Source organism: Lactuca virosa, chromosome 3 (assembly GCF_052849685.1).
Source record: "Lactuca virosa cultivar CGN04683 chromosome 3, Lactuca_virosa_CGN04683_v6, whole genome shotgun sequence".
NCBI classification, from domain to species: domain Eukaryota; kingdom Viridiplantae; phylum Streptophyta; class Magnoliopsida; order Asterales; family Asteraceae; genus Lactuca; species Lactuca virosa.
Genome location: NC_136428.1, coordinates 319,313,081 through 319,338,058, shown reverse-complemented (window position 1 = coordinate 319,338,058; position 24,978 = coordinate 319,313,081). Strand labels below are relative to the sequence as shown.

Here is a 24,978-nt window from a genome sequence, read left to right as displayed (position 1 = left end):
GATGCCCCAAATGATTATAGAAAGTTAAAAGAGATTGTGAGAGAGATTTGGGAGAGATTTGTCAGAGATTCTACATACTTGGAGAGATTTCTCATACTTAGAGAGATTTGGGAGAGATTTCACATACTTGGAGAGATTTCTCATACTTAGAGAGATTTAGGAGAGATTTCACATACTTGGAGAGATTTCTCATACTTAGAGAGATTTGGGAGAGATTTCACATTCTTGGAGAGATTTCTCATACTTAGAGAGATTTGGGAGAGATTTCACATTCTTGGAGAGATTTCTCATACTTAGAGAGATTTGGGAGAGATTTCACATTCTTGGAGAGATTTCTCATACTTAGAGAGATTTGGGAGAGATTTCACATTCGTGGAGAGATTTCTCATACTTAGAGAGATTTCGTTTGCGACCTTTTTGAGTGTTTGACTTCGTAACGCAAGGTTTGTACATCCCGTTAAGTCTCGTTATAAATGTTATACGCCCCCGAGGGGTATGGAATAATGTTTTATCGAGTAGTTTCATCACTTGCGCTGATTAGGGTTTAGAATTCCCGAACACGTGAAAACTCTAAGTGATACTTTGTATTAAGATTGCGAGTTGTACAATAAGAAACATAATGGAAACCATAATATACAAGGGTTAGATGAGTTGACCGGTTTGACTCGTTGACTTTAGTTGACTTTGACTTGACCGAAAATTGACGGTTGTCACATCATCCCCCCGTTAGAAAGAATTTCGTCCCGAAATTAGTGTTTTGACTGGGACTTCAAGAATTTGGAGAAAAGATGGGGGAACTTTTCGTAGTACAAGAAATTGATATGGTGGGGACCAATCCGCCTGATGTTAAATGACGACCTTGGAATTTCTTATTGCAACTTGAGCTGAGTCGATTTAAAAGGAGTTATTGTTTTGGAATGATAGTGTATTCTATGTGTTCCTTTATGCTCCCCGTTTTATACTTGTTACCATTACGAATATTCCAGGTTGTAGTTAGTAAGTACTAGTATTACGAATGCTTCAACAATTTGTGACGATATTTGCATTATAAGTCCTACCAGATCTTTTATAATTGCTTGGTGTAAACTAATCGTATATCATTAACATTGCAAGGGCATTCGAATGAGTGACCCCGCCTTAAGCCCACAACCAAACAAGGAACAGGAAATGAGGCGGAATCACACATTCTAAGTCCATAGAATCTTAATGATATATGACCATAATGTTTACATTAGCCATCATAGATTCACTAGTAAAAACCCTGCGTTTTTGTATAGATGATAAGACTTATTCGGGTTTTGCCGTGTTCTCGAGATGCTTTCAGCCTTTCTCGAATTTATACTAAGTTATAAGTGATAACTTCTCCTCGGAGTGCTGCATAGGGCCTACTTTAGTGTTTCTCGTCTGATTAGATCGGTAGAGAACATATGGGTTTGGTTTACACGACTAGACTTATTTGGATGGTAGAACGTTCACTCGCACTCCTGGGTAGCCTTGTCCCGAAGTTCATGGTAGGACTCGTACCTGGTCCATCTATCATTAACTTGCACATATAGGTCGTATGTAATTAAGGTTGGTAAGACAGTTGGATGGGTGACTCTGCCCCAAGTCCACAACCAGACAAGGAACAGGAAATAGGGTGGAAACACACATCCAATGTCCGTAGAATCTTAAGTATATATTATCATCGCGTATACACTTAGTAGTGATAGACTAACCGTATTCGTCCCAAGCTTCTATGCTTGAACCTTATCTGCTGCATGCGTGACATTCCCGAAGGGTCTTCTGGAAATACTTGTGGAAAGGTTTTGGAAGGTATAATACTCCTCTGGTGAGTGTTTTGGGGTTTCACAGTGAGAGATGACCCGGAGGTCCGTGTCGGATTTGTGTTTATGAGAGACGAAGGTTTCTATATTCAGTGGGTTAGGTGAAGGGTCCTTTCGTAGCCGTTTAATCGGGAAGGTGAGGACTATACCAATCGAAATCGAATGACGACAACAATATCTTTTTAGGTAAAGCATGTGTTAAGCTGTATTCGCACGAAATGTTCGTTAGAGTGATAGAGCACCTTGTGTTTCTTTTCAGTGTGTTCCGTTTTGATCGATGTTATTGTTACTGCAATTGATTCGCATTGTTGTTACTAGTACTGATAGTAGGAGTGTCGCAAAACTAGGTTATTAGTTTTCAAGTATAGTATTTCCCGATTTTTCGAATGTGGCAATCAATTCATAGCAGAGGTTTATATAAATAAACTTATGAATTTAGTAGAAATGACTCGAATGTAATCTTGTGATTTGTTCCATGCCTGATCCACTCCTAAGATCACCCGATGTATACCAGTTGTGTGTAATTAAGGTCTAATAGGCCGTTGAACTTAATGAGTCTACCCTAAGTCCACAACCAAACAAGGAATAGGACCTAAGGCGGACTTACCATTTCTAAGCCGATCGTCTCTTAATTACACATAATCTTGAGGTATACATTAAGTAATCTTAGGGTTACCATAAGCAAATCGTTTGTAATAACAGGTTATGAAATATGTGTTAAACTCCCAATGAATTAAAATGCATGCCAATTTTATTGATATACTCTAGTTCATAGAATTCAGGAAAGTTTGACCTTATATTAGGTCTATATTTCGTTAATATAAGGAAAAACGTTGACGGTGACACGACCCCTTGAATAGCGTAGTCTCTAAATTTTGAAGGGTCGAATTTATGTATATGACGGGGCGGTGTTCAAACGCACGCCAGGAGTTTGAGTCTGTAATGGTATGTCAGTAGTGTACACACTACTCGTGGCGGGTGATGTTCCGTGGGCCATAGAATGAAGACATGAAAGTTTGCATTGCCCTAAACCTTGCCATGGCTTTTTCCATTTGATGTTCTGTTTTTACCATGCCTTTTCTCTAACTTTGTTTGACGTTCCCGATATTCTCTAATCTCGGCTCGAGTTGTGGTCACTTCCCTCTGAAGGCTTTGATGTGGTTTCTGATCTGTTCATGGCCTCCATCCAGGCGACGAAGGCAAATTTCGGTGATCTTGGTGGTAGCGCCAACCTCCATGATTTCGGCTGACCGTTGTTCGTTTTTGTACGCTCTAGTGAGTGATGCGGCGTACCATGACAAGGAGATCCCTTTCTACTAATCCTCCTCTTGTTGAGGTTGTAAAATCCTCATCCATGTCATAGGGAGGGGGTTAACCTTGTTCCTAACTTCGTCTCTATAAATCTACAGCTTATCGAGGCGTCGGACCATGGAAGCCTCGTCGGCTCTTCTCCCAATTCTTCTTTTCCTTTGTTTCCCTTCGGTTTCTCTTCCTCTCGATCCTCTTCCGAATTGTCTTCGGGGTCTTCCTCTATTATTTCTTCAGGATCTTCTTCGAATTTCTCTCTGATCCAACCACCATTTTCCTGGTTAGGAAGAATAGGGTCTCTTGGTAGTTAAGCTCCCGTCACGTGGCTTGTGCGAGAATAGGGGTAGAAAGGATAATTAATAGACGTCTAATCCTATAATTACTTATAGGGGTGATCCTTATTAGTCATGTCTATAATTACATAGTGCATACCAGTTATACATAACCTGAGATAGAATAGACCTTTGAATAAATGGCTATACTCTAAGTCCACAGCCAAACAAGGAACAGGAAGTAGAGCAATAGCCATAGATTCTGAGTCTATAATATCTTTAATTATGTATAACCTTAGCGTATGCACTCAGTTATTATAGACCTACTAATAGGGGTCTTTAGTTTTCACATAAGTTGGTTATAGTATCACCAAATACTCCTATAGTATTTTAATGTTTGTCTTATGTTTTCAATGTTTCTTTGTAGATAGAGTTGGTAAGTTTTTAGACTTGTTGCAACAACACAACCATTCCCGGGCATAGCTAGAAGTATAGTCTTTTGAAAATGTTTAATCAGAGACTTTAGTCCCAAATGTATTTATAGTTTGTATATCTTATGTGGTTCGATATACTTAGTTCACTATAAACAATGCTCTGATACCAATCTGTCACACCCCCAAACCAAGGATGGAGGAAACGTCCGGGGGTGGAGGACTTCATGTATAGTATCACAACAACGAGTATAATAGTGCTCAAAGTAAATACAACCATCATAAATATAATTGAGAAGGTTTGTCACACCCCAAAACCTATGAACGGCGGAAACATTCCGGGGTGGAGGACGTCATGTACAGTATCACAACAATGCAAAGTAGTAAACAAGTAACAACATCGTCCATTGCATTAATAATATAATTTCATACAAGTGTGTTCTGTCAAGTTATATAGACACCAAAATATACATCAAAAAATAAAAGAGGAGTCTTGAACGAGCTCCATCTTCTCAAACCTGGCACCTGTACCTGTCTACTGGTTACCTGAGAATACAAGTTATTTTGAAAGCGAGTATCAGCTTTAAAGCTGGTGAGATCATAAGTATAGTAGTGTCTTGTTTGTATGAATCATTTGTAAGATTTTTGTAATGTATAAGTTTTGTAAATGTTTGTATTTGTTTGAACTCTCCTAGAAAACCCTATGCTTTCTACTAAAAGTAGCCTTCTACCAAGGCATCTAGTATTTGTGTGTGTGTCTCCTGTAAGAGTGTGTATTTTCTCAAATCCGACTATCATTAACCAAAAATATAGTTTTTACATTACCGTGCATCGTGTGAATGTTCACGAAGTGAATGTAATGGGAAAATATTATAGTACTGTAGTGTTGTATTAAGTAACTACTGCTGTACTAACTACCTTAAACTAATTGCTATTTAAGGTACCATGTGATCGACTTGTATCCTGCTACCGACTCAATAGTAAAACGACGATGTAAGACGCCGTAAGAAATTACATTTGGCACCCGTAGACTTGCAAGTCCCACTGTAGCGAGCAGCAAGGTGTAGGATAGTCAATCCAGTATAGATCTATACACAAACTCATACGCTCCCCAATTAAGGAGATTCTGGATACAAAAACAGTCATGACAGGTAGTGCCATGCCCCGTTTAGTGGCTCACATAACTGTAATAATGTATATGTAATGTATGCTAGCTGTATTGTATGTTCTCCCTCTGTCTAGCCTGTATGTACTCTCTGTATAGTATTGTAAGGTACTGTATGTACTCGCTGTATTGTGTGTTCTCTCTCTATCTAGCATGTATTGTAATGTTCTGTGTGTACTAGCTGTATTGTGTGTTCTCTCTCTATCTAGCATGTATTGACTCATGAATGAACTGACTCATTGTATGTTTCATTGTTCTAGTAATGGTTTTTGTATCTTCCTAAAATACCCCTATAGTAGTTTACTAGTAATGTATGAACATGTTTGTATACCCTTTCTACCCAAAGGTATGGAAATGATTGAAGGAACTTTTATGACTATGTATGTATACATGATATACAACTAATATGTAAACGACCTTCGGACGGATAACCGATGCCCTAAAGCTACATCCAAACAAGGAAAAGGAATTAAAGCGAGCTGGCCTTCCTAAGTCTTTTAAACATTACTTATGTAACTATACATATATAAGCATGCATTTGACAATATATAAGTATGAAAGAGTTTAAGTAAAAGTATTTGACAAGTAAAAGATTTTGTAAAACAGTTTGAAGTCAAACAGTTTGGTAACACAGTTTGAAAAAGTAAGAATCCACTAGTTTGGTAGTTATTAATCACGTGTGATTGATATAATAACTATAGTTGTTCACTTGTATCCCCCCCCATAAAAGCATTTAAAAACATTTAAAAGGTTAATTAAGGGGTATGAACTCACCTGTAGTGAGTGATATGGATGAACTGAAGATGTAGGATTGCTAGGTGTCAAGTGAAGACTTGAACACACTCTATGATCCTAGTTAACATATAATATCACATATATGTATCCAATTAGCCTTTATACAACTAATTAACAAAGTTAAGACATCCTAAGACATGTAAAACACCTTATATAAGTGTTATAAGTCCCAAGGAGTGCATCTAAGTGTTGTAGGACAAAGCTATTGAGCTTAGGGTTCAAGGGAACCCCTTATATGAGTTTACGCTTTCTTGACCATAACTCATTGAGTTTAAGGTCGTAAACCCATGAGTTTACGGTCGTAAACTCATACTTCTTTGACCATTTGGTGTTTTGAAGGTTTATAAGTCCCTAGAAGCATTTTACTTGATGGTTAAGCCTTTGGAAGAGATTAGGGCACCATTTCCCTCCTTTGTGGAGTTTACGGCCCTAAGACCATTTCCCATTGGGTTTACGGCCGTAAACCCTTATGGATGATGGTATTTTGATGTTTTTTAGTCCTAAACATATCAAGGAATGAGTCTATATTAGTTTGCAAGGCTTGTGAAGGGACTAGGGTCACTTTGGCCCCTAAATTAGGGTTTACGGTCCAAGGTGTTCTTGGACCGTAAACACCTTTGATCTTGGTGTTTCTTTGTGTTTTCTTGATGTAAAGAAGTATAACAAGCCCTATGATACTCTAGGATAGAAGTACTTACAATATAGAAGCTTGAAAAGGTCCAAAAGTTCAAGAACACTAGTGTGTGTTCTTGGTGTTCTTGGTGAAACTTGAAGATTCAACCTTTTGGAAAGATTTCATGGATAGAAGTGTGTTAAATCACTAGATTAAGTGATATATTAACTTAAAAGGGCTAGAAACACTTAATACATGATGATCTTGAAGAAAGTTTTGGATGATACTTGAGAGAGTTTGAGATTTGTTCTTGAAAAGGTGGAAAAAATGGTATAAATGACTAAGTGTCACTTATATACCCCCTTCCTTGGGGTTTACGGCCGTAAACACCATTGTTTAGGCCGTAAACTCCAATATTTTGATGTGTCGGGACTTTATTGTTGCACAATAAACCCTATGGCATCCTCTCTCCTGATATCTCCTAAAGTGTTAATCCTAAAATACTCAAACTTATTCCAAAAAGTCTGAAAATTAACAGTAACTGTTCTGACTTCTATTGACTTGATATGTTGTACAGAATGGAAATTTCGGGTTGTCACATCATCCCCTCCTTAGAAGGAATTTCGTCCCGAAATTAGAATTTAAGCAATTAGGTAGTTACAAATAACTAAGTAAAAAGAAGAGGATATTTCAGTTTCATCTGATCCTCACGCTCCCAAGTGAATTCCGGTCCTCGCTTGGCGTTCCAGCGAACCTTCACTATCGGGATACGGCTTTGTTTCGTTTGCTTGACCTCCCAGTCCATGATCTCTACTGGTTCTTCCACGAAGTTGAGGCTCTCGTTGATCTCGATCTCGTCGAGTGGGATTACAAGAGTCTCGTCGGACAGACACTTTTTCAAGTTTGATACGTGGAAGGTAGAATGTACGTTACTGAGTTCATGCGGTAAGTTAAGTTTGTAAGCTACAGGGCCGATTCTTGCGAGAATCTCAAAAGGCCCTATGTACCTTGGATTTAGCTTTCCACGCTTTCCGAAGCGTATCAAGCCCTTCCAGGGGGAGACCTTCAATAAAACACGGTCGCCCACCTGGAATTCCAACGGTTTCCTACGTTTATCAGCCTAGCTTTTCTGTCGGTCTCTGGAGGCTTTCAATCGTTCACGGATCTGAACGATCTTCTCCGTCGTTTCCCGTATGATCTCAGGACCTGTGAGAGTGCTTTTAGGAACTCGTCCTTTAGCTAACTGGGTATCACCCACCTCAGCCCAGCACAGAGGGGATCTGCACTTGCGGCCATAGAGGGCCTCGAATGGAGCAGCCTTTATGCTTGTGTGATAACTGTTGTTGTAGGAAAATTCGACAAGGGGTAAATGAGTATCCCATGCTTTCCCAAATTCGATCACACAAGCTCGCAGCATATCTTCCAAGGTTTGGATAGTCCTCTCACTTTGCCCGTCTATCTGCGGATGGTAGGCTGTACTCATGTCCAACCTAGTTCCTAGGGAACTCTGGAGCGACTGCCAGAACCTAGAAGTGAACCTACTATCTCTGTCCGAGATAATGGATATGGGAACACCGTTCAGTCGTACAATCTCCCTAATGTAAGTTCTTGTAAGTTTCTCCATCTTCTCTGTTTCCTTGATAGGCAGGAAGTGTGCGGACTTGGTCAATCTGTCGACGATGACCCATATGGTATCAAGTCCACCCGTTGTCTTGGGCAACTTGGTAATGAAATCCATAGTGATCCGCTCCCACTTCCATTCTGGTATCTCAGGTTGTTGCAGGAGACCTGAGGGTTTCTGGTACTCGACCTTGACATTCGCATAAGTAAGGCATTTACTTACGAAGGTAGCAATTTCTACTTTCATGTTAGGCCACCAGTATAACTTTTTAAGATCCAGATACATCTTATCTGAACCTGGGTGGACGGAATAACGAGTGTTGTGCGCCTCGTTCATGACCAAGTCTCTGAAACCACCAAGTTTCGGGGTCCAGATCCGGTCCACGAGATAATAAGCTCCGCCACCCTTAACCTCTAAGTTCTTATCCATCCCTCTCAGGGATTCACCCGCCACATTTTCAGGCTTCAAAGCATCGAGCTAAGCCGCCTTAATTTGTGTGGACAAGTGTGAATGGATAGTTATAGTCAATGGTTTAACTCTTCGACCAGAATATTCTTTTCGGCTTAGGACGTCAGCTACTACATTGGCTTTACCCGGATGATAACGAATTTCGCATTCGTAATCACTGAGTAGCTCGACCCACCGTCGTTGTCTCATGTTGAGCTCCTTCTGGTCGAATATGTGTTGTAGGCTCTTGTGGTCTGTAAAGATAGTGCTCTTCGTACCGTACAGGTAGTGTCTCCAGATCTTCAGAGCAAATACAACTGCTCCTAGTTCAAGATCGTGGGTAGTGTAGTTGACCTCATATGTCTTTAGTTGTCTCGAGACATAGGCGATGACCTTACCTCGCTGCATCAGAACACATCCGAGTCATTGATTCGATGCATCGCAATAGACAACAAAGTATTATATCCCTTCGGGGAGGGATAGTATTGGTGCGGTGCACAAGGCTCGTTTGAGCGTTTGGAACGCTCTCTCCTGCTTTTCTTCCCAGTCAAAGGCCACGCCTTTCTGGGTCAGTGTTGTAAGAGGCTTCGCAATGCGGGAGAAGTTCTGAATGAACCTGCGATAGTAGCCAGTGAGGCCTAGAAATTGACGAATTTCTGTAGGCGTCTTCGGTGCTGACAGCTCTCAATGGCTTTAATTTTGGAAGGGTCCACGTGTATACCCTCTTCGCTAACCACGTGCCCTAAAAATTCGACTCGTCGGATCCAAAATTCGCATTTCGAGAACTTCGCATAAAGCTTCTCCGCGCGCAGGGTTTCTAAGACTTATCGCAGATGTTGACTATGCTCCTCCTTACTTCGAGAGTAGATAAGTATGTCATCGATGAAGACGATGACGAACTGATCCAAGTAAGGACGACACACCCTATTCATTAAGTCCATGAATACTACGGGCACGTTTGTTAATCCGAACGGCATCACTACGAATTCGTAGTGCCTATAACGAGTTCGGAAGGCTGTCTTCGGAACATCCTCCCCTAGCACTCGTAGTTGGTGATATCCGGATCTTAAGTCAATTTTTGAAAAGAAATTCGCCCCTTGAAGTTGATCGAATAAATCGTCTATCCGAGGCAAAGGATAACGATTTTTGACGGTCAGTTTGTTGAGCTCCCTGTAGTCGATGCACATACGAAACGATCCGTCTTTCTTCTTGACGAACAAGACTGGAGCTCCCCAGGGTGAGAAGCTTGGTCTTATAAAGCCTTTGCTGAGCAGTTCGTTAAGTTGACATGACAGTTCTTGCATCTCTGCAGGTGCTAGACGATAGGGCGATTTGGCTACGAGAGTAGCCCCTGGAACTAAGTCGATTCTGAACTCGACTTGACGTTGCGGAGGTAAACCGGGAAGTTCTTCTGGAAAGATGTCGGGAAAGTCGCATACTACTAGAATGTTTTGAATAGGTATCGTTTCTTGGCTCACATCAACCACATGAGCAAGGAATGCACGACATTCCTTTCGCAAGAACTTCTGAGCCTGAATGCTCGAAATGATACGAAGGTTCGTGCCAGGTTTGTCGCCATAAACTACAAGGATTTCGCCAGACGGCAGATTTAGGCGAACAGCCTTTTCGTAACACATGATGTCGGCACGATGAAGACTCAACCAATCTATGTCGATGATGACGTCGAAACTTTTAATTGAGACCGGCATGAGATCGATCGAAAATGAATGGCTATCTAAAGTTAAGGTACACCCTATGAATATACTGCTAGTGCACTCCGTCTTTCCATTAGCCATTTCTACAGTGAACGGTTCTTTAAGTGCTCGTGATTTATGCTTAAGTAAATGAGCAAATTTTTGGTTCACGAAGCTCCTCTCCGCTCCACTATCAAATAGTATACATGCATAAGATTTGTCGAGGAGAAACGTACCAGTGACCACTGTGGGGTCGGCAACTGCCTCCTCATGGCCTATGGCCAGAACTCTTCCCACTCTGCCAGCATTCCCTGGCTTTGGGCAGTCCCTCTTGTAGTGTCCCACCTCGCCACAGTTGTAGCAAGCCTGGCCCACACCAGCGCCGGGGACTTGGGTGATTGCCTCGCCGGAGATTTGCAGAAACGGGTTGTGTGCCCCTTCCTGTTGCAGTTCAAACACTGCATTCCCCGGCAGGCTCCCACGTGATGGAAGTTGCATTTGTTGCACTTGGTCAAACTTCCAACGTACTGCTTTATTGAAGCAGCAGCGGCAGGTGCTATCACAGCATGTACTGCCATGACCTGCTGCTTTTTGGCAGCCTTTGCCTTCTTTTTGTCATCCCAAAACTTCCGCTTGGAATCAGCGGTTCTTGCGGGTTCTGAGATGGCCAGGGTGGTTGTTGCGGCCGGGGTACGGACCCCATGGTCTATGAGCCGTTGTGCCAATCGCTTGGAACTATCAAATGTAGTGGGGTGTGATGCCAATACATTTCCCTGGTATGGTGGCATCAGCCCCCATATATATCTCTCTATCTTTTTCCCTTCTGTATGCACCATGTTGGGACAAAGGGCCACCAGTTCGCAGAATCTGGCGGTGTAGGCGACTACGTTGGAGCCCTTCATGGTTAGGCTCCATAGTTCTTCCTCTAGTTTCTGGATCTCGCCCCTCGGGCAGTACTCATCAATCATGAGGTCTTTCAAAGTATCCCAGCCCATAGCATTAGCCACTATTAGAGATAGTGACTTAACATGGCTATTCCACCATGTTAGGGCTTTTGTTTCAAAGGTGCAAGCAGCAAACTTGACCTTACTCTCCTATGGGCAGGAGAAGATTTCGAAAATCGATTCGGTTTTCTAGAACCATTGCGAGAGGGCAATGACTCCGCCAGTCCCTTTGACGGACAATGGCTTTCCGTTGGTGAAGTCCTTGAATGAGCACTCTCTCGAGCGCACAGGAGCTTCGACCTGAATGGACTGAACAGGGGTTCCTCCTCCAGTGGAACCTGAAGCATGATATTGAGCCATGGATGTAGCCACAGCCGCAACTACAGCAGCATTTAGGGCTGCTGTGTCGAACTGAGGAGTAGGTGGTGTTGGTATGGGAGGATTACGTCTTGTTGATTTACGCGGAGGCATCTTTGAACTGTAATTTAAGAAGATGAAGACATTGATAAGAATTTTTAAATTGAAGAATTGATGAGAATTGATGAGAATGACTTGTGAACTAGCTCTCTATAGTCCATTAGCACAAATGAATAACACAATTGTTTGTAGCTGAAAGCATTTGGATATAATTTCCATGAGATTAGATATCTGTCAATAATACTGGAATTACAGATGTAACAAGTTTGGGAAAAATGACCTAGAAGTAAGTCTTACATCAACCAAGATGGAAAATTTTGACAGAACTAGGACCTAATCAAGACCTAACAGGTCTAAGATTTACAAGGATAGGAAATTATACTAGAGTTTTTACACTAACTAGGTTATATCCAAAAGAGAAGTTGGTTAGAATCTATCGGCGACGAGAACTACCAGAGTGAGTTCTTGATTCCGACAGAAGAGGTTCAATGTCTCTCACGCGCCTATCGGATCTTGCTTGCTGTGCTCGAAGTTCCCTAACTTCAGCTCAGGTTTCAGTGAGTTCCCTCTGAAGAGCTGCATTGTGGACCAGAGTCCTTTCATGAACAGACTCTAGCTGGCGAATGCGGACAGTGTTAACGCTAGAGTTGGCATCAACCTCCATGATCCGGTCGATAGCTGCTCGACCCTGCTCTGTGTTCCGGGCAATCCTACGAACCATGATGGGTAGGACCCTGTCAGCCGAACCTCCTTCAGTGAGGTTGTAGAAGCTTCTGTCTCCATTGTAGGGCATAGGCTGCCCCTGTTCCTGACTCCACCTATTCAGGTTTGTGGCCCACAGAGGTGTGGGTCCTTGAAATGCTGGACAAAGGTTTGGGTTTTGAACAGCTGGGGGTTGGTTGTTGACTTCTGGCTCCGAGTCGGAACCATCAGAAAAGCCTTCAGCTTCATGATCATCCAAGGGGATTGGGTGATCGTCTTCTGGTTCTTCTCCAAGCCATCCAGCATTGCCGTGGTTGGGAAAGTACGGGTCTCCGGGGAGATGGAATCCAGCCATTTAATCTACGCGAGAAAAGTGGTGAGGAAATAATTAATAGACGAACTTACTAGATAATTATAAGATGATCTTTATCAGTTGCTTCAATACTTGTTTAGAACATACCAGTTATATGTAACTCAGACAGCATAGGCCTTCGAATAAATGACCCTAACTCTAAGCCCACAACCGAACAAGGACAGGAAGTAAAGCAAAGATCACAGATTCTAAGTCTATGACATCCTAGCACATATAACCTTAGTGTATCCGCTAAACAACCATTGATATACTAATAAAGACCTTTAGTTCTCAGATAAGTAATTATAGTAACACAAAATACTCCTATAGTATTTTAAGTTTAATGTTCTGTTCTACTGTTCTCATTGTAGTAGTGTTGGTAAGTTTTTAGACTTGTTGCAACCTCACAACCATACTTAGGAACATGCTAATCATTCCTCGGATAATGTAGTTGATCAGGCTACATCTTCCCAGGGTTGACCATATGTCTCTAAGTCTACTTGTGCTGCCCAACAATCGTAATACTTTTGTTCTGTCCTAGTGACATTGATTTTAGTATGAATGCAGGTATGTATACTTGGTTAAATATTTTATTATTTAAAAGTATAAACTCTTATCAGAGTATTTTAATCCCGCTTGTGTTTATAGTTCGTATATCTTTTATGGGTTGATACACTCGATTCACTATAAACAGTGCTCTGATACCAATCTGTCACACCCCAAAACCTATGAACGGCGGAAACGTTCCGGGGTGGAGGACGTCATGTACACTATCACAAAAATACAAAGTAGTAAACAAGTAACAACATCGTCCATTGCATTAATAATATAATTTCATACAAGTGTGTTCTGTCAAGTTATATAGACACCAAAAATATACATCAAAAAATAAAAGAGGAGTCTTGAACGAGCTCCAACTTCTCAAACCTGGCACCTGTACCTGTCTACTAGTTACCTGAAAATACAAGTTATTTTGAAAGCGAGTATCAGCTTTAAAGCTGGTGAGATCATAAGTATATTAGTGTCTTGTTTGTATGAATCATTTGTAAGATGTTTGTAATGTATAAGTTTTGTAAATGTTTGTATTTGTTTGAACTCTCCTAGAAAACCCTATGCTTTCTACTAAAAGTAGCCTTCTACCAAGGCATCTAGTATCTGTGTGTGTGTCTCTTGTAAGAGTGTGTATTTTCCCAAATCCAACTATCATTAACCAAAAATATAGTTTTTACATTACCGTGCATCGTGTGAATGTTCACGAAGTGAATGTAATGGGAAAATATTATAGTACTGTAGTGGTGTATTAAGTAACTATTGTTGTACTAACTACCTTAAACTAATTGCTATTTAAGGTACCATGTGATCGACCTGTATCCTGCTACCGACTCAATAGTATAACGACGATGTAAGACGCCGTAAGAAATGACATTTGGCACCCGTAGACTTGCAAGTCCCACTGTAGTGAGCAGCAAGGTGTAGGATAGTCAATCCAGTATAGATCTATACACAAACTCATACGCTCCCCAATTAAGGAGATTCTGGATACATAAACAGTCATGGCAGGTAGTGTCATGCCCCGTTTAGTGGCTTACATAACTGTAATAATGTATATGTAATGTATGCTAGCTGTATTGTATGTTCTCCCTCTGTCTAGCCTGTATGTACTCTCTGTATAGTATTGTAAGGTACTGTATGTACTAACCGTATTGTGTGTTCTCTCTCTATCTAGCATGTATTGTAATGTTCTGTGTGTACTAGCTGTATTGTGTGTTCTCTCTCTATCTAGCATGTATTGACTCATGAATGAACTGACTCATTGTATGTTTCATTTTTCTAGTAATGGTTTTAGTATCTTCCTAAACTACCCCTATAGTAGTTTACTAGTAATGTATGAACATGTTTGTATACCCTTGCTACCCAAAGGTATGGAAATGATTGAAGGAACTTTTATGACTATGTATGTATACATGATATACAACTAATATTTAAACGACCCTGGGACGGATAACCGATGCCCTAAAGCCACATCCAAACAAGGAAAAGGAATTAAAGCGAGCTGGCCTTCCTAAGTCTTTTAAACATTACTTATATAACTATACATATATAAGCATGCATTTGACAATATATAAGTATGAAAGAGTTTAAGTAAAAGTATTTGACAAGTAAAAGATTTTGTAAAACAGTTTGAAGTCAAACAGTTTGGTAACACAGTTTGAAAAAGTAAGAATCCACTAGTTTGGTAGTTATTAATCACATGTGATTGATATAATAACTATAGTTGTTCACTTGTATCCCCCCCCATAAAATCATTTAAAAACATTTAAAAGGTTAATTAAGGGGTATGAACTCACCTGTAGTGAGTGATATGGATGAACTGAAGATGTAGGATTGCTAGGTGTCAAGTGAAGACTTGAACACACTCTATGATCCTAGTTAACATATAATATCACATATATGTATCCAATTAGCCTTTATACAACTAATTAACAAAGTTAAGACATCCTAAGACATGTAAAACACCTTATATAAGTGTTATAAGTCCCAAGGAGTGCATCTAAGTGTTGTAGGACAAAGCTATTGAGCTTAGGGTTCAAGGGAACCCCTTATATGAGTTTACGCTTTCTTGACCATAACTCATTGAGTTTACAGTCGTAAACCCATGACTAAGTGTCACTTATATACCCCCTTCCTTGGGGTTTACGGCCGTAAACAACATTGTTTAGGCCGTAAACTCCAATATTTTGATGTGTTGGGACTTTATTGTTGCACAATAAACCCTAGGGCATCCTCTCTCCTGATATCTCCTAAAGTGTTAATCCTAAAATACTCAAACTTATTCCAAAAAGTCTGAAAATTAACAGTAACTGTTCTGACTTCTATTGACTTGATATGTTGTACAGAATGGAAATTTTGGTTTGTCACAAGGTTACACCATAGTATATGTTTACATGTTTCAAAATCAATTACATTATGATGACAAAATGAACTGTTTGACGATTTAACGTCCCATCCTCAAAATGCTGTAGTTTTCCTGTTTCAATGATTTCCTGAGAATACAAGTAGTTTTGAAAAGTGTCAACAATTAAGTTGGTGAGTTCATAAGAGTTTTGTTTGAGAAAGAAGCCGTTTCCTTGTAAAAGCGACAGAGTATGTTTCCAGAAAATCCAATATTTTCTTTATTAGGTGTGAAATGAATGCTCCTATGTTATGCGATAGTGTACCCTAGAAAGACCGGTAGATTCCTTCTATAATCACCCAGTGTATATAAGTTATATAAAATTTAAGTTAAATAATCTGTCGAATATAATGGGTCTGCCCTAGGTCCACATCCAAACAAGGAACATAAAGTAAGACGGGCCCACAAATTCTAAGTCGATTGTGACTAGATTCTTACATAACTCTAGCATATACACTTAGCAATTATAGCTGAAGTCTAACAATTGTAGATGAAATGTAGTTTTAATAGAAATATGTTTCCAAAGAAAATCCAATATTTTCCTTATAAAAGTCATATAGTCTTAAATGTCAAGACCGAGAATATGTGTGTGTTTTGTACTTATAATGTTCATAATGGTAATGTGTTTCCAAAGAAAATCCAATATTTTCCTTATAAAAGTCATGTAGTCTTAAATGTCAAGACCAAAATGTACAAGTATTTTTCCATACTTAAAGTAATTCATGCAAGTTTAAATCGACATAAACTCGTTTAATTTAGAAGTAAAATCCCTTTTGAAAGTAGAAATTTCCCTGTAAACTTGAAAGATTGTTAACTCCCTATGTGAGTCGTTATAACCATACTATGATGAGAAATAACCTGCAACAACGTTTTTCAGACGTCAAGATTTGTTATGACTTTTGTCACCCATGGACCTGCAGGTCCCGCTGTAGCTAGCAGCGAGGTGTGGGGTGTCAATCCCAATATAGATCTATACACAATTATCATGATCTCCCTACAAGAGACTCTGGTTATAACTTACAGGAATTGGAATCCCGTACTCTAGGCGTACGGGGAGAGAATTGTCTCACAACTTACGTTAACTAGTTTACACATAGTTTGATTATAAAACCTCTTCCGTGGTGGAAGTGAAATCACCTTTTATGAATAAATTAGTGATATGAAATCCTTAAACTATTACTATTATAGTTTATCATGTAGTATATGAAAAACCCATTTGTTTTGAGAGTAAAACCTTTTTCATGTAGTAGAAATCCATAAACTATGCTTATTGTAGTTTATTATATGTGTTCGAAATAAATGAAGAATCCTTATATTGAATGACTAAATTTCAGTTTATGATGATAAACTAACAAGAAAATACATTCAATATTTAGAACTTATTGTTATGCACTTTGCTCAACATACTACAAAGTGTTATGAAAGTTGTAAGCTGTTAACTAGTTTTTGACCTTTCTACACTGTTTTAGAAAAATCATAGAAAAATCATACGAAGTCGAAAACTGAATCCGTAAATTATGAGAGTTCATAAAATGTGTCTAGTTTATTTTTAATTTTTATTATGATTTTTAGAAGTCTTTAACTTGTGCTGAAATGTTCATATTCACAGACTGGTCCGAATTCGTTTCTGAAATGATAGGCAGTTTTGTAAAAATCACCATAAATCGTAGAAAAATCGTATGGAGATGTGCAAGTAGTCATTTTAAAGATATTAAGTTTAAGATAGTCAAAACAGTCCGTGAATAAGACTAAACTTTTCTGATAAAAGTTGTTGTTTGAGTTTAGTTAAGTTTTTGGTTTTTTAACTTGTATTCCCCCCCCCCCCCCCTAAAACTTGAAGAAAACATGAAAATGTAGGGGTATGAACTCACCTTGAGTGATTTCAGAAGATGGATGATGAAGAAAAGAAGTGTTCAACTCAAGGACACTTAGAAGATGCTTGAAGATTCGAAGATCTAACAACAAATATGACGATATTTGTGTAAGGAACTCATGATTTGAGTGAAGAAGTGTAAGGAAATCAAGTGTGGGAAAAGATTTACTTACCAAAGGTGTGTGAAGAGCTCAAGATCAACCTTGAATCTCGAATTCTTGGTGAGAGGAAGTGAGAGAGAATGGGTTTTGCTTTTTGGTGAAAAGTGAGTGAAATGGGAGGAGAGATAAAGATCCTTCTAGCCTTTGATCAAGATTATGACTGAAAATGAGTGTAAAAAGGACAATGATTGACTAGGTATGGGTGAATAGTGACTAGAAATGGTCATGGAGTGGGTATGGGAGGGAACTTGTGTCCTTGCCCAGAGGATAAGTCAACACTCCACCTAAATATCTCACCCACTAGATTTTATTCTTAAATAAAGATTTCCCTAAAAATGTGCTTAATTTATGAATATATGGGGTCTTATATGTCAAAATATAAGTTTGGGTAAAAAATCCCACGTTAAAATAATCAAAAACGGGCTTAAAACGGAGTCGTGGTCGAAAACCGGGTGGAAAAGGGCTTCCTGCGAAGCTTCTCGGATTAGGCCGGAGGTTCGGTCCTTAGCAGCTTGGACCCGAAAGCGAAATAGGTGAAATGGGCCGAAGGCGAAGGCAGGAAGCGAAGGCGAAGTTCGGTCCATCAGGGTTCGGGTCATAAGCTTCGGGTTCGGTTCAGAGGGTTCGGTTCTTCAGCAGTTCGGTCCAGCAAGCTCGGTTCGGTTCTTCATGGTTTCGGTCCCTAAGGTTTCGATTCTAATGGGCTTCGGTCCTCAGAGGTTCACCTGTAAGTGGTTCGGCCCTATGTGGCTGATTTTCGCATAAACTCCCTGTTTTGTGCAGTTTTTCACCAAGTTAAGTGTTGGGATGCCCCAAATGATTATAAAAAGTTAAAAAAGATTGTGAGAGAGATTTGGGAGAGATTCCACATACTTGGAGAGATTTATCATACTTAGAGAGATTTCACATACTTGGTGAGATTTCTCATACTTAGAGAGTTTTGGGAGAGATTTCACATACTTGGAGAGATTTCTCATACTTAGAGAGATTTGGGAGAGATTTCACATACTTGGAGAGATTTCTCATACTTAGAGAGATTTGGGAGAGATTTCACATTCTTGGAGAGATTTCTCATACTTAGAGAGATTTGGGAGGGATTTCACATTCTTGGAGAGATTTCTCATACTTAGAGAGATTTCGTTTGCGACCTTTTTGAGTGCCTGGCTTCGTAACGCAAGGTTTGTACATCCCGTTAAGTCTCGTTATGAATGTTATACGCCCCCGAGGGGTATGGAATAATGTTTTATCGAGTAGTTTCATCACTTGCCCTAATTAGGGTTTAGAATTTCCGAACACGTGAAAACTCTAAGTGATACTTTGTATTAAGATTGCGAGTTGTACAATAAGAAACATAATGGAAACCCTAATATAAAAGGGTTAGATGAGTTGACCGGTTTGACTCGTTGACTTTAGTTGACTTTGACTTGACCGAAAATTGACGGTTGTCACATCATAGTCTGTGTATGAATCTTGAAAATCCGTGTCCTACTTTCCTTATCCGGAAGACCAAACTCCACTTTCCTATCCAGTCTCCCAGGTCGCAAAAGTGTTGTATCAGGTCTGAAAGTATCCAACCAAATATGAGGAAAAACAAATTTATAGGGTGTAAACTGTAAATATCGACTATATACCTATTTGTAACCATGAGAACTTTGATGTTACCACGAGCATCAACTCCATCGAGTTGATTCCCCATCATCAAATCTAGCACCACCAATTGCATCTGGCTTTTTGGATCTTGCTATCTGTCAAATCACAAGAGTTAATTAAAAAAGGGTGTGTTTGGTAACAAATTTGAAAAGTATAGGGACCATAAATGTAAACCTGAAATAATTCGCGAACCATGCGAGCACCTTCACCAACATACTTTTGAACAAGTTCACTTCCAATTACACGAATAAAACACGCATCAGTTCTATTAGCAACTGCTCTTGCCAAAAGTGTTTTTCCAGTTCCAGGTGGGCCATAGCAGAGGACACCTTTTGGAGGGTCAATTCCAAGTTTTACAAATTTCTCAGGGTGGAGCATGGGTAATTCAACAACCTACAAATCATAAATTATTAAAGTAAAGATTTTTGGTTTGTATTTAATATTTATAATGGGAATGTATACTATAAACAGTTATAAACATAACACACCTCTCTCATTTTCTCAATTTGTTTTTTACATCCACCACCATCATTGTATGTGACATCTGGCTTTTCTTCCACTGTCATCATTGTTACACTGTGGTCAATCTTGGGAGGTAAGGGAATCTGAATCTGGTATTTGTTTCTGTCAACACTGTAAGAGAAAATAGAGATCAAAATCAAAATTTGAAAAAAGAATCAAGAAATTAATATGCAAACAGATGTTACAATAAGAAATCTGGTACTCACAAGTCTCAATGAGTTGGCATCCCTTTTGACTATCTTGATGGGGTTAGCAGTAGAAGTAGAAGTCTTTCCATTGGTAGTTAATGGAGTGCTATATTTTTTAATTTTCCTTTACTAACATTTGTTAATATATCTTTCTGTAAAAGACTAAACTACCCCTAATAACATGCTGAAAAAAATTTAATAGTATAAACAAAAGACTAAACTACCCCTAATAACATGCTGAAAAAGTAATATGAACAACATGCAATCCTGAACTACAATAAAAAGAAAACAATGATTTATACTAATAACATGCTGAAAAAGTAATTTACTAAATAAATAAATAAATAAAAATTCCTGGATGCTGAAAAAGTACAGTTTTTTTTGTAAAGGATTGGCCCCTGAACATGTATTTGACATCTGATTGGCCCTTGAACAATTTTTTTTGTCAAGATTGGCCCCTGTACAGTTTTTTTGTTCCTGTAAAGTTTTAGCCCCTGAAATTTTTTTTTTGTCAAGATTGGCCCCTGTACAGTTTTTTTGTCCCTGTACAGTTTTGTTTTTGCACAGTATTTGTCCCTAAACATGCGTAATCATTGTTGCTTTAAATGGTAAATAATTATGTAGGTTGGAAACAAATGTTTAATGGATAAATCATGGATTTCCTCTAGTAGATTATCAAATGCATATGATGAAGGTGTGAATGCTTTTCTAGAGTTTGCACAAAGTAATAATCCAAAGTTAGATGTTATTCCATGCCCTTGTGTAAATTGCATCAATTTGTGTCACCACTCAATTGACAATGTCTGTTATCATTTGTTTGCCCACGGCTTCGATGAGAATTATAAGATTTGGTCTTTCCATGGAGAAAAACAACCCAAGAGTGATTCTAGATGCCCTAACTATTCCATTCCCCCTGATGCTATTTATACAAAGGATATGCTACATGATGCCTTCAAATATGTAGACGAAGAACCTGATTCGTTGAAATTACTTCTTGAAGAATGTGATAAGCCACTTTATGTAGGGTCAAAGTATAATGCACTTAGTGGATTATTGAAATTCCAACATTTGAAGGGTCAGTTTGGATGGTCCGATGCTAGTTTTGATGCTTTCTTTTCTGTCCTAAAAGATATCTTACCATCAAACAATAACATCCCTAGTTCGATATATGAGTCCAAGAAGTTGCTAAAAGGAGCAGGTCTCCAATATGAGAAGATTCATGCATGTGAAAATGATTGTGTTCTATTCTGGAAAGAACATAAAGATGCTTCTCAATGTCAAACTTGTGACACTTCTCGTTGGAAGAAGAATACCAAAAACGTACCTTCAAAAGTTTTGTGGTATTTTCCTATCATCCCTAGATTTAGAAGAATGTTTTCAATACCACAAATTGCACATGACTTAACTTGGCATGCACAAGGTCGGGTCAATAATGGGAAGTTTACTCATCCTCGCGATACCCCTTCTTGGAAGCTTGTTGATACCACGTGGAAAGAATTCGGACAAGAAAAACGAAATCTTAGATTAGCCTTGTCTACTGATGGTATCAATCCTTACAAGTCATTAAGTTCCAAGCATAGTTGTTGGCCGGTTATCCTAATAACATATAATCTACCCCCATATTTGTGTATGTCAAGAAAATTCATGATGTTGACTCTGTTGATATCCGGGCCAAACCAACCTGGTAACAATATTGATGTCTACTTGGCACCATTGATAGAAGATCTAAAGCTCTTGTGGGAAACTGGCGTTGAGACTTTTGATTCTTATAAGAAAGAATACTTCAATCTAAGAGCAATATTACTTTGGACTATAAGTGACTTTCCCACATATGGTAATCTTTCGGGGTGTGTTGCCAAAGGTTATTATGCTTGTCCAATATGTTCAAAGAATACTTGTTCACAATGGTTGCCAAAGTCCAAAAAAGTATGCTTCGTTGGGCATAGAAGATTCCTACCACTTGAACATCCTTTTCGTAAAAGAAAAAAACATTTCAACAATCAACAGGAGCACGATTTTATGCCACGACCATCATCAGGTGAAGATATTTATGACTATCTGGCGGGATTTGAGACTACATGGGGTAAGAACATAAAGTCAAAGAAGATAAAGTTAAAGAAGATAAAGTCAAAGAAGGGAGCGTCAAAGAAGGAAACACCATCAGTTAGATCTCATGCACATAGAAAAAAATGTGACCTAGAGTCTTTATGGGACAACGTTGAATTTACCTCACAAGATGAAGGATGGATTAAAAGCACGAAAAGATCTTGAAACGTTGGGCATTAAGACTGAATTACGACCTCAACCAAAAGGGGATCGACATTGGCTTCCGCCTGCCAAGTACACATTGAATTCCGCAGAGAAACATCTATTTTATGATACCCTGTCTAACATAAAAGTTACTCATGGGTATTGCTCTAATTTCAAGAATCTCGTGTCGGATGATGTTTGAAAGATGAATGGTTTGAAGTTTAATGATTGTCATGTACTAATGCAACAACTTCTCTCTTTTGCAATCAAAGGGGTGTTAGATGTGAAGGTGCGGAGAAAAATCCTAAGCCTGTGTCATTTTTTCAATGAGTTGTGTAGTAAAGTTGTTGATGTTAGTAAGCTTGGAAAGTTGCAAAGTGACATCGTATTAACATTATGTTTGTTAGAGAAGTACTTTCCTCCTTCATTTTTCGATGTCATGACTCACTTGATGGCGCATTTAGTTATGTTAGGGTGCAAAGTCATGCTTGGATGTGGCTTACCCTTATTGATGTGTAAATGAGTTCTCTTTCCTATAAATAGGAAGTGAGTGACACTCATATTTAGGATGATCATTTTGGAGTGTTAGACTAGAGAGAGAAATTTGTACAAACACATTTGTATATTCTTTCTAGATCTAATATGAGCTTACACAGATTTATTTATTCCTTGTGTTCTTGAGTTTACATGATGATTCACTAGATCTTTTCTAATTCCGCACATGCCATCATAATCAACACCACTACAATTGGTATCAGAGCGGGTGTTATTGATTGGATCAAGAATTGATCCTTGATGGCAATCTTGATTTGGTGATTCTTCATTGTGTTTTGATCTTCGTGATTTAGAGAGTTTTTGGATTCTAGAAATCGAATTCATCATTGTTTCTATTCATAATTCGATTTTCTTCACTAGAATTCAAGTGATTTTTGCTTTCTTTTTCTAGAAAACCCATTCAAAATCACTTTCTCTCTTGAAAATTTCAAGTTCTGATGATCATGGTGGATTTGCCATATGATTCTTGGATTGTGATCGTTGAAGATATCAAATACAAAGTCAATGAAGATCAATTTTATGGGTTATTGTGTTAAGCAAATTGATTTCATGGGGTAATATGGTTTCTTATGGATATTTGAAGGATGATAATGGAAGCTTGGTTTTTCAACCACTTTGTAAGATTGTATGGTTGAATAAAATTGCCTTGTCCATATTAGTCCGTAGTAGAAATAAAAAAGAAGGAGAAGAAAGAGATTTTTTTAATGAGAAATACATTTCTCTTAATTAAAACCCAAATGATCTTCGTGCTCTTAAGTTTGTTGAAGTTCTTGACAATGGAGTTCAATGTGATGTTCTTGATGTTCAAGAAAAAGGAGTTCAAGTTGATTCTCATGAAGATGAAAAAGTTTTTTGCTCAATTGAAGTTCAAACCGATGATATTGTATGCTCTTGTGATTCGTTTGAAGGAATGATTCCTTATCGAAAGCCGGTAATCCAAGAAATTCACAAGTATCAAACTCCAAAAGATTTGATTCAAACTCACAAAGTTAAAGTTATGGAAAGTGGGTTTGTTCATGAAATCAAATCTTCATGATGCAAAAAGATGAGAAAGAAAAAGAAGAAGAAGATTAAACGCAAAAACAAGCGGGTTTATTCACAAAAATCGTCGAATGTTGTTGTGAATCCAAAATCCGTGAAACAAATTTGGGTGCCAAAGCAACAATCTCCAAAGGTTGCATTGAATTTGAAATCAAAACTCAAATGTGTTGGTGGTTCTTTTGAAGATGTTCTTGGATCGTTGAAGAACACAAAGAACACGAAGAAGGAGTTGTACATCTCGCATAGTAGGTGGTATAATGTTCAAATTGAAGATTTTCTCGTTCTAACAAAAGAACCAAGATCTTTTAAATTTGATTCGTTCGTTGAAAATGGAACTCGATTCGTCAAAAAGGTATCTCAAATTCTCAAATGGATTCCAAAACGTCAATGATTTCGATTCGTGCTTTGCATTTTTCATTTTTTTTATCGCTTTGATTCGTTGGATCTAATCCATTTCAACCCCTTGGTGATCCACCAAATTTTTTTTAGATCAAGCACAAACAAATCATGAGTTGTTTGAACAAAAATTTTAAAAGCCCAATCCAACATTAATTCATTTGATATTGATTTGGAGTCCAAATCAAATGCAATTACTGTTCATAATTCATTACTTCGAGCCCAACTTGACAATCAGTACATTGTTCATCAAAATTTCCTTTTCTTTTCATTCGAGATCATATTCTTTAATATCTAAATCCAGTTTTGACCTTTCTTTTTCTTCTGATCCGTGACTAACACAAATTTCTCACAAATTTGATTGAAATAATAAGGGTGAATCGATGTTACATCTTAACTGGAGGATCTCCGAATCAAGATGTAATAACAAGAATGGACAATTTTGAAAGTCTATATATGAATTTTAATTGGGTTTGTCGATGATTGAAATCGGAATGATCGATGATTTCGATTTTGGATAAAAAAAATTGTATATCGATTTTGAAATCGATTGAATGCAACTGTATGATCGGTGAGCAAATCAGTTTGGTGTTCATCGGGGTCTAACAAAAAGTCAAAATTGTTGTTCTTGGTTCAACTTGTACGCACGCTTCACTGAGTTGTACCATTGGATCATCATCGTGTGGTTCTTGTGTTCAATGTTTGAATATCAATTTTTGGTTGTTGATTTGGATTTGAAGTCGATTGACGTCGACTGGTGTTGGTCGCTAGTTCTCTTTGAAAGTCAAAATCGGAATTGAGT

The 24,978-nt window shown here is 38.6% G+C and overlaps 1 protein-coding gene and 1 pseudogene across 1 annotated transcript; one reads left to right on the top strand and one right to left on the bottom strand.

Annotated features, from left to right (window-relative positions):
- The window catches only part of LOC145164727 (26S proteasome regulatory subunit 7-like), a 37,142-nt pseudogene extending 16,624 nt beyond the window's left edge, over positions 1-20,518 (bottom strand).
- A 58-nt stretch (positions 20,519-20,576) lies between these two features.
- Positions 20,577-22,205, top strand: LOC145164726 (uncharacterized). The gene has a single exon (XM_079083421.1). It carries the CDS (start codon positions 20,577-20,579, stop codon positions 22,203-22,205), a length of 1,629 nt encoding a protein of 542 aa, XP_078939547.1.
- Positions 22,206-24,978: the final 2,773 nt, after the last annotated feature.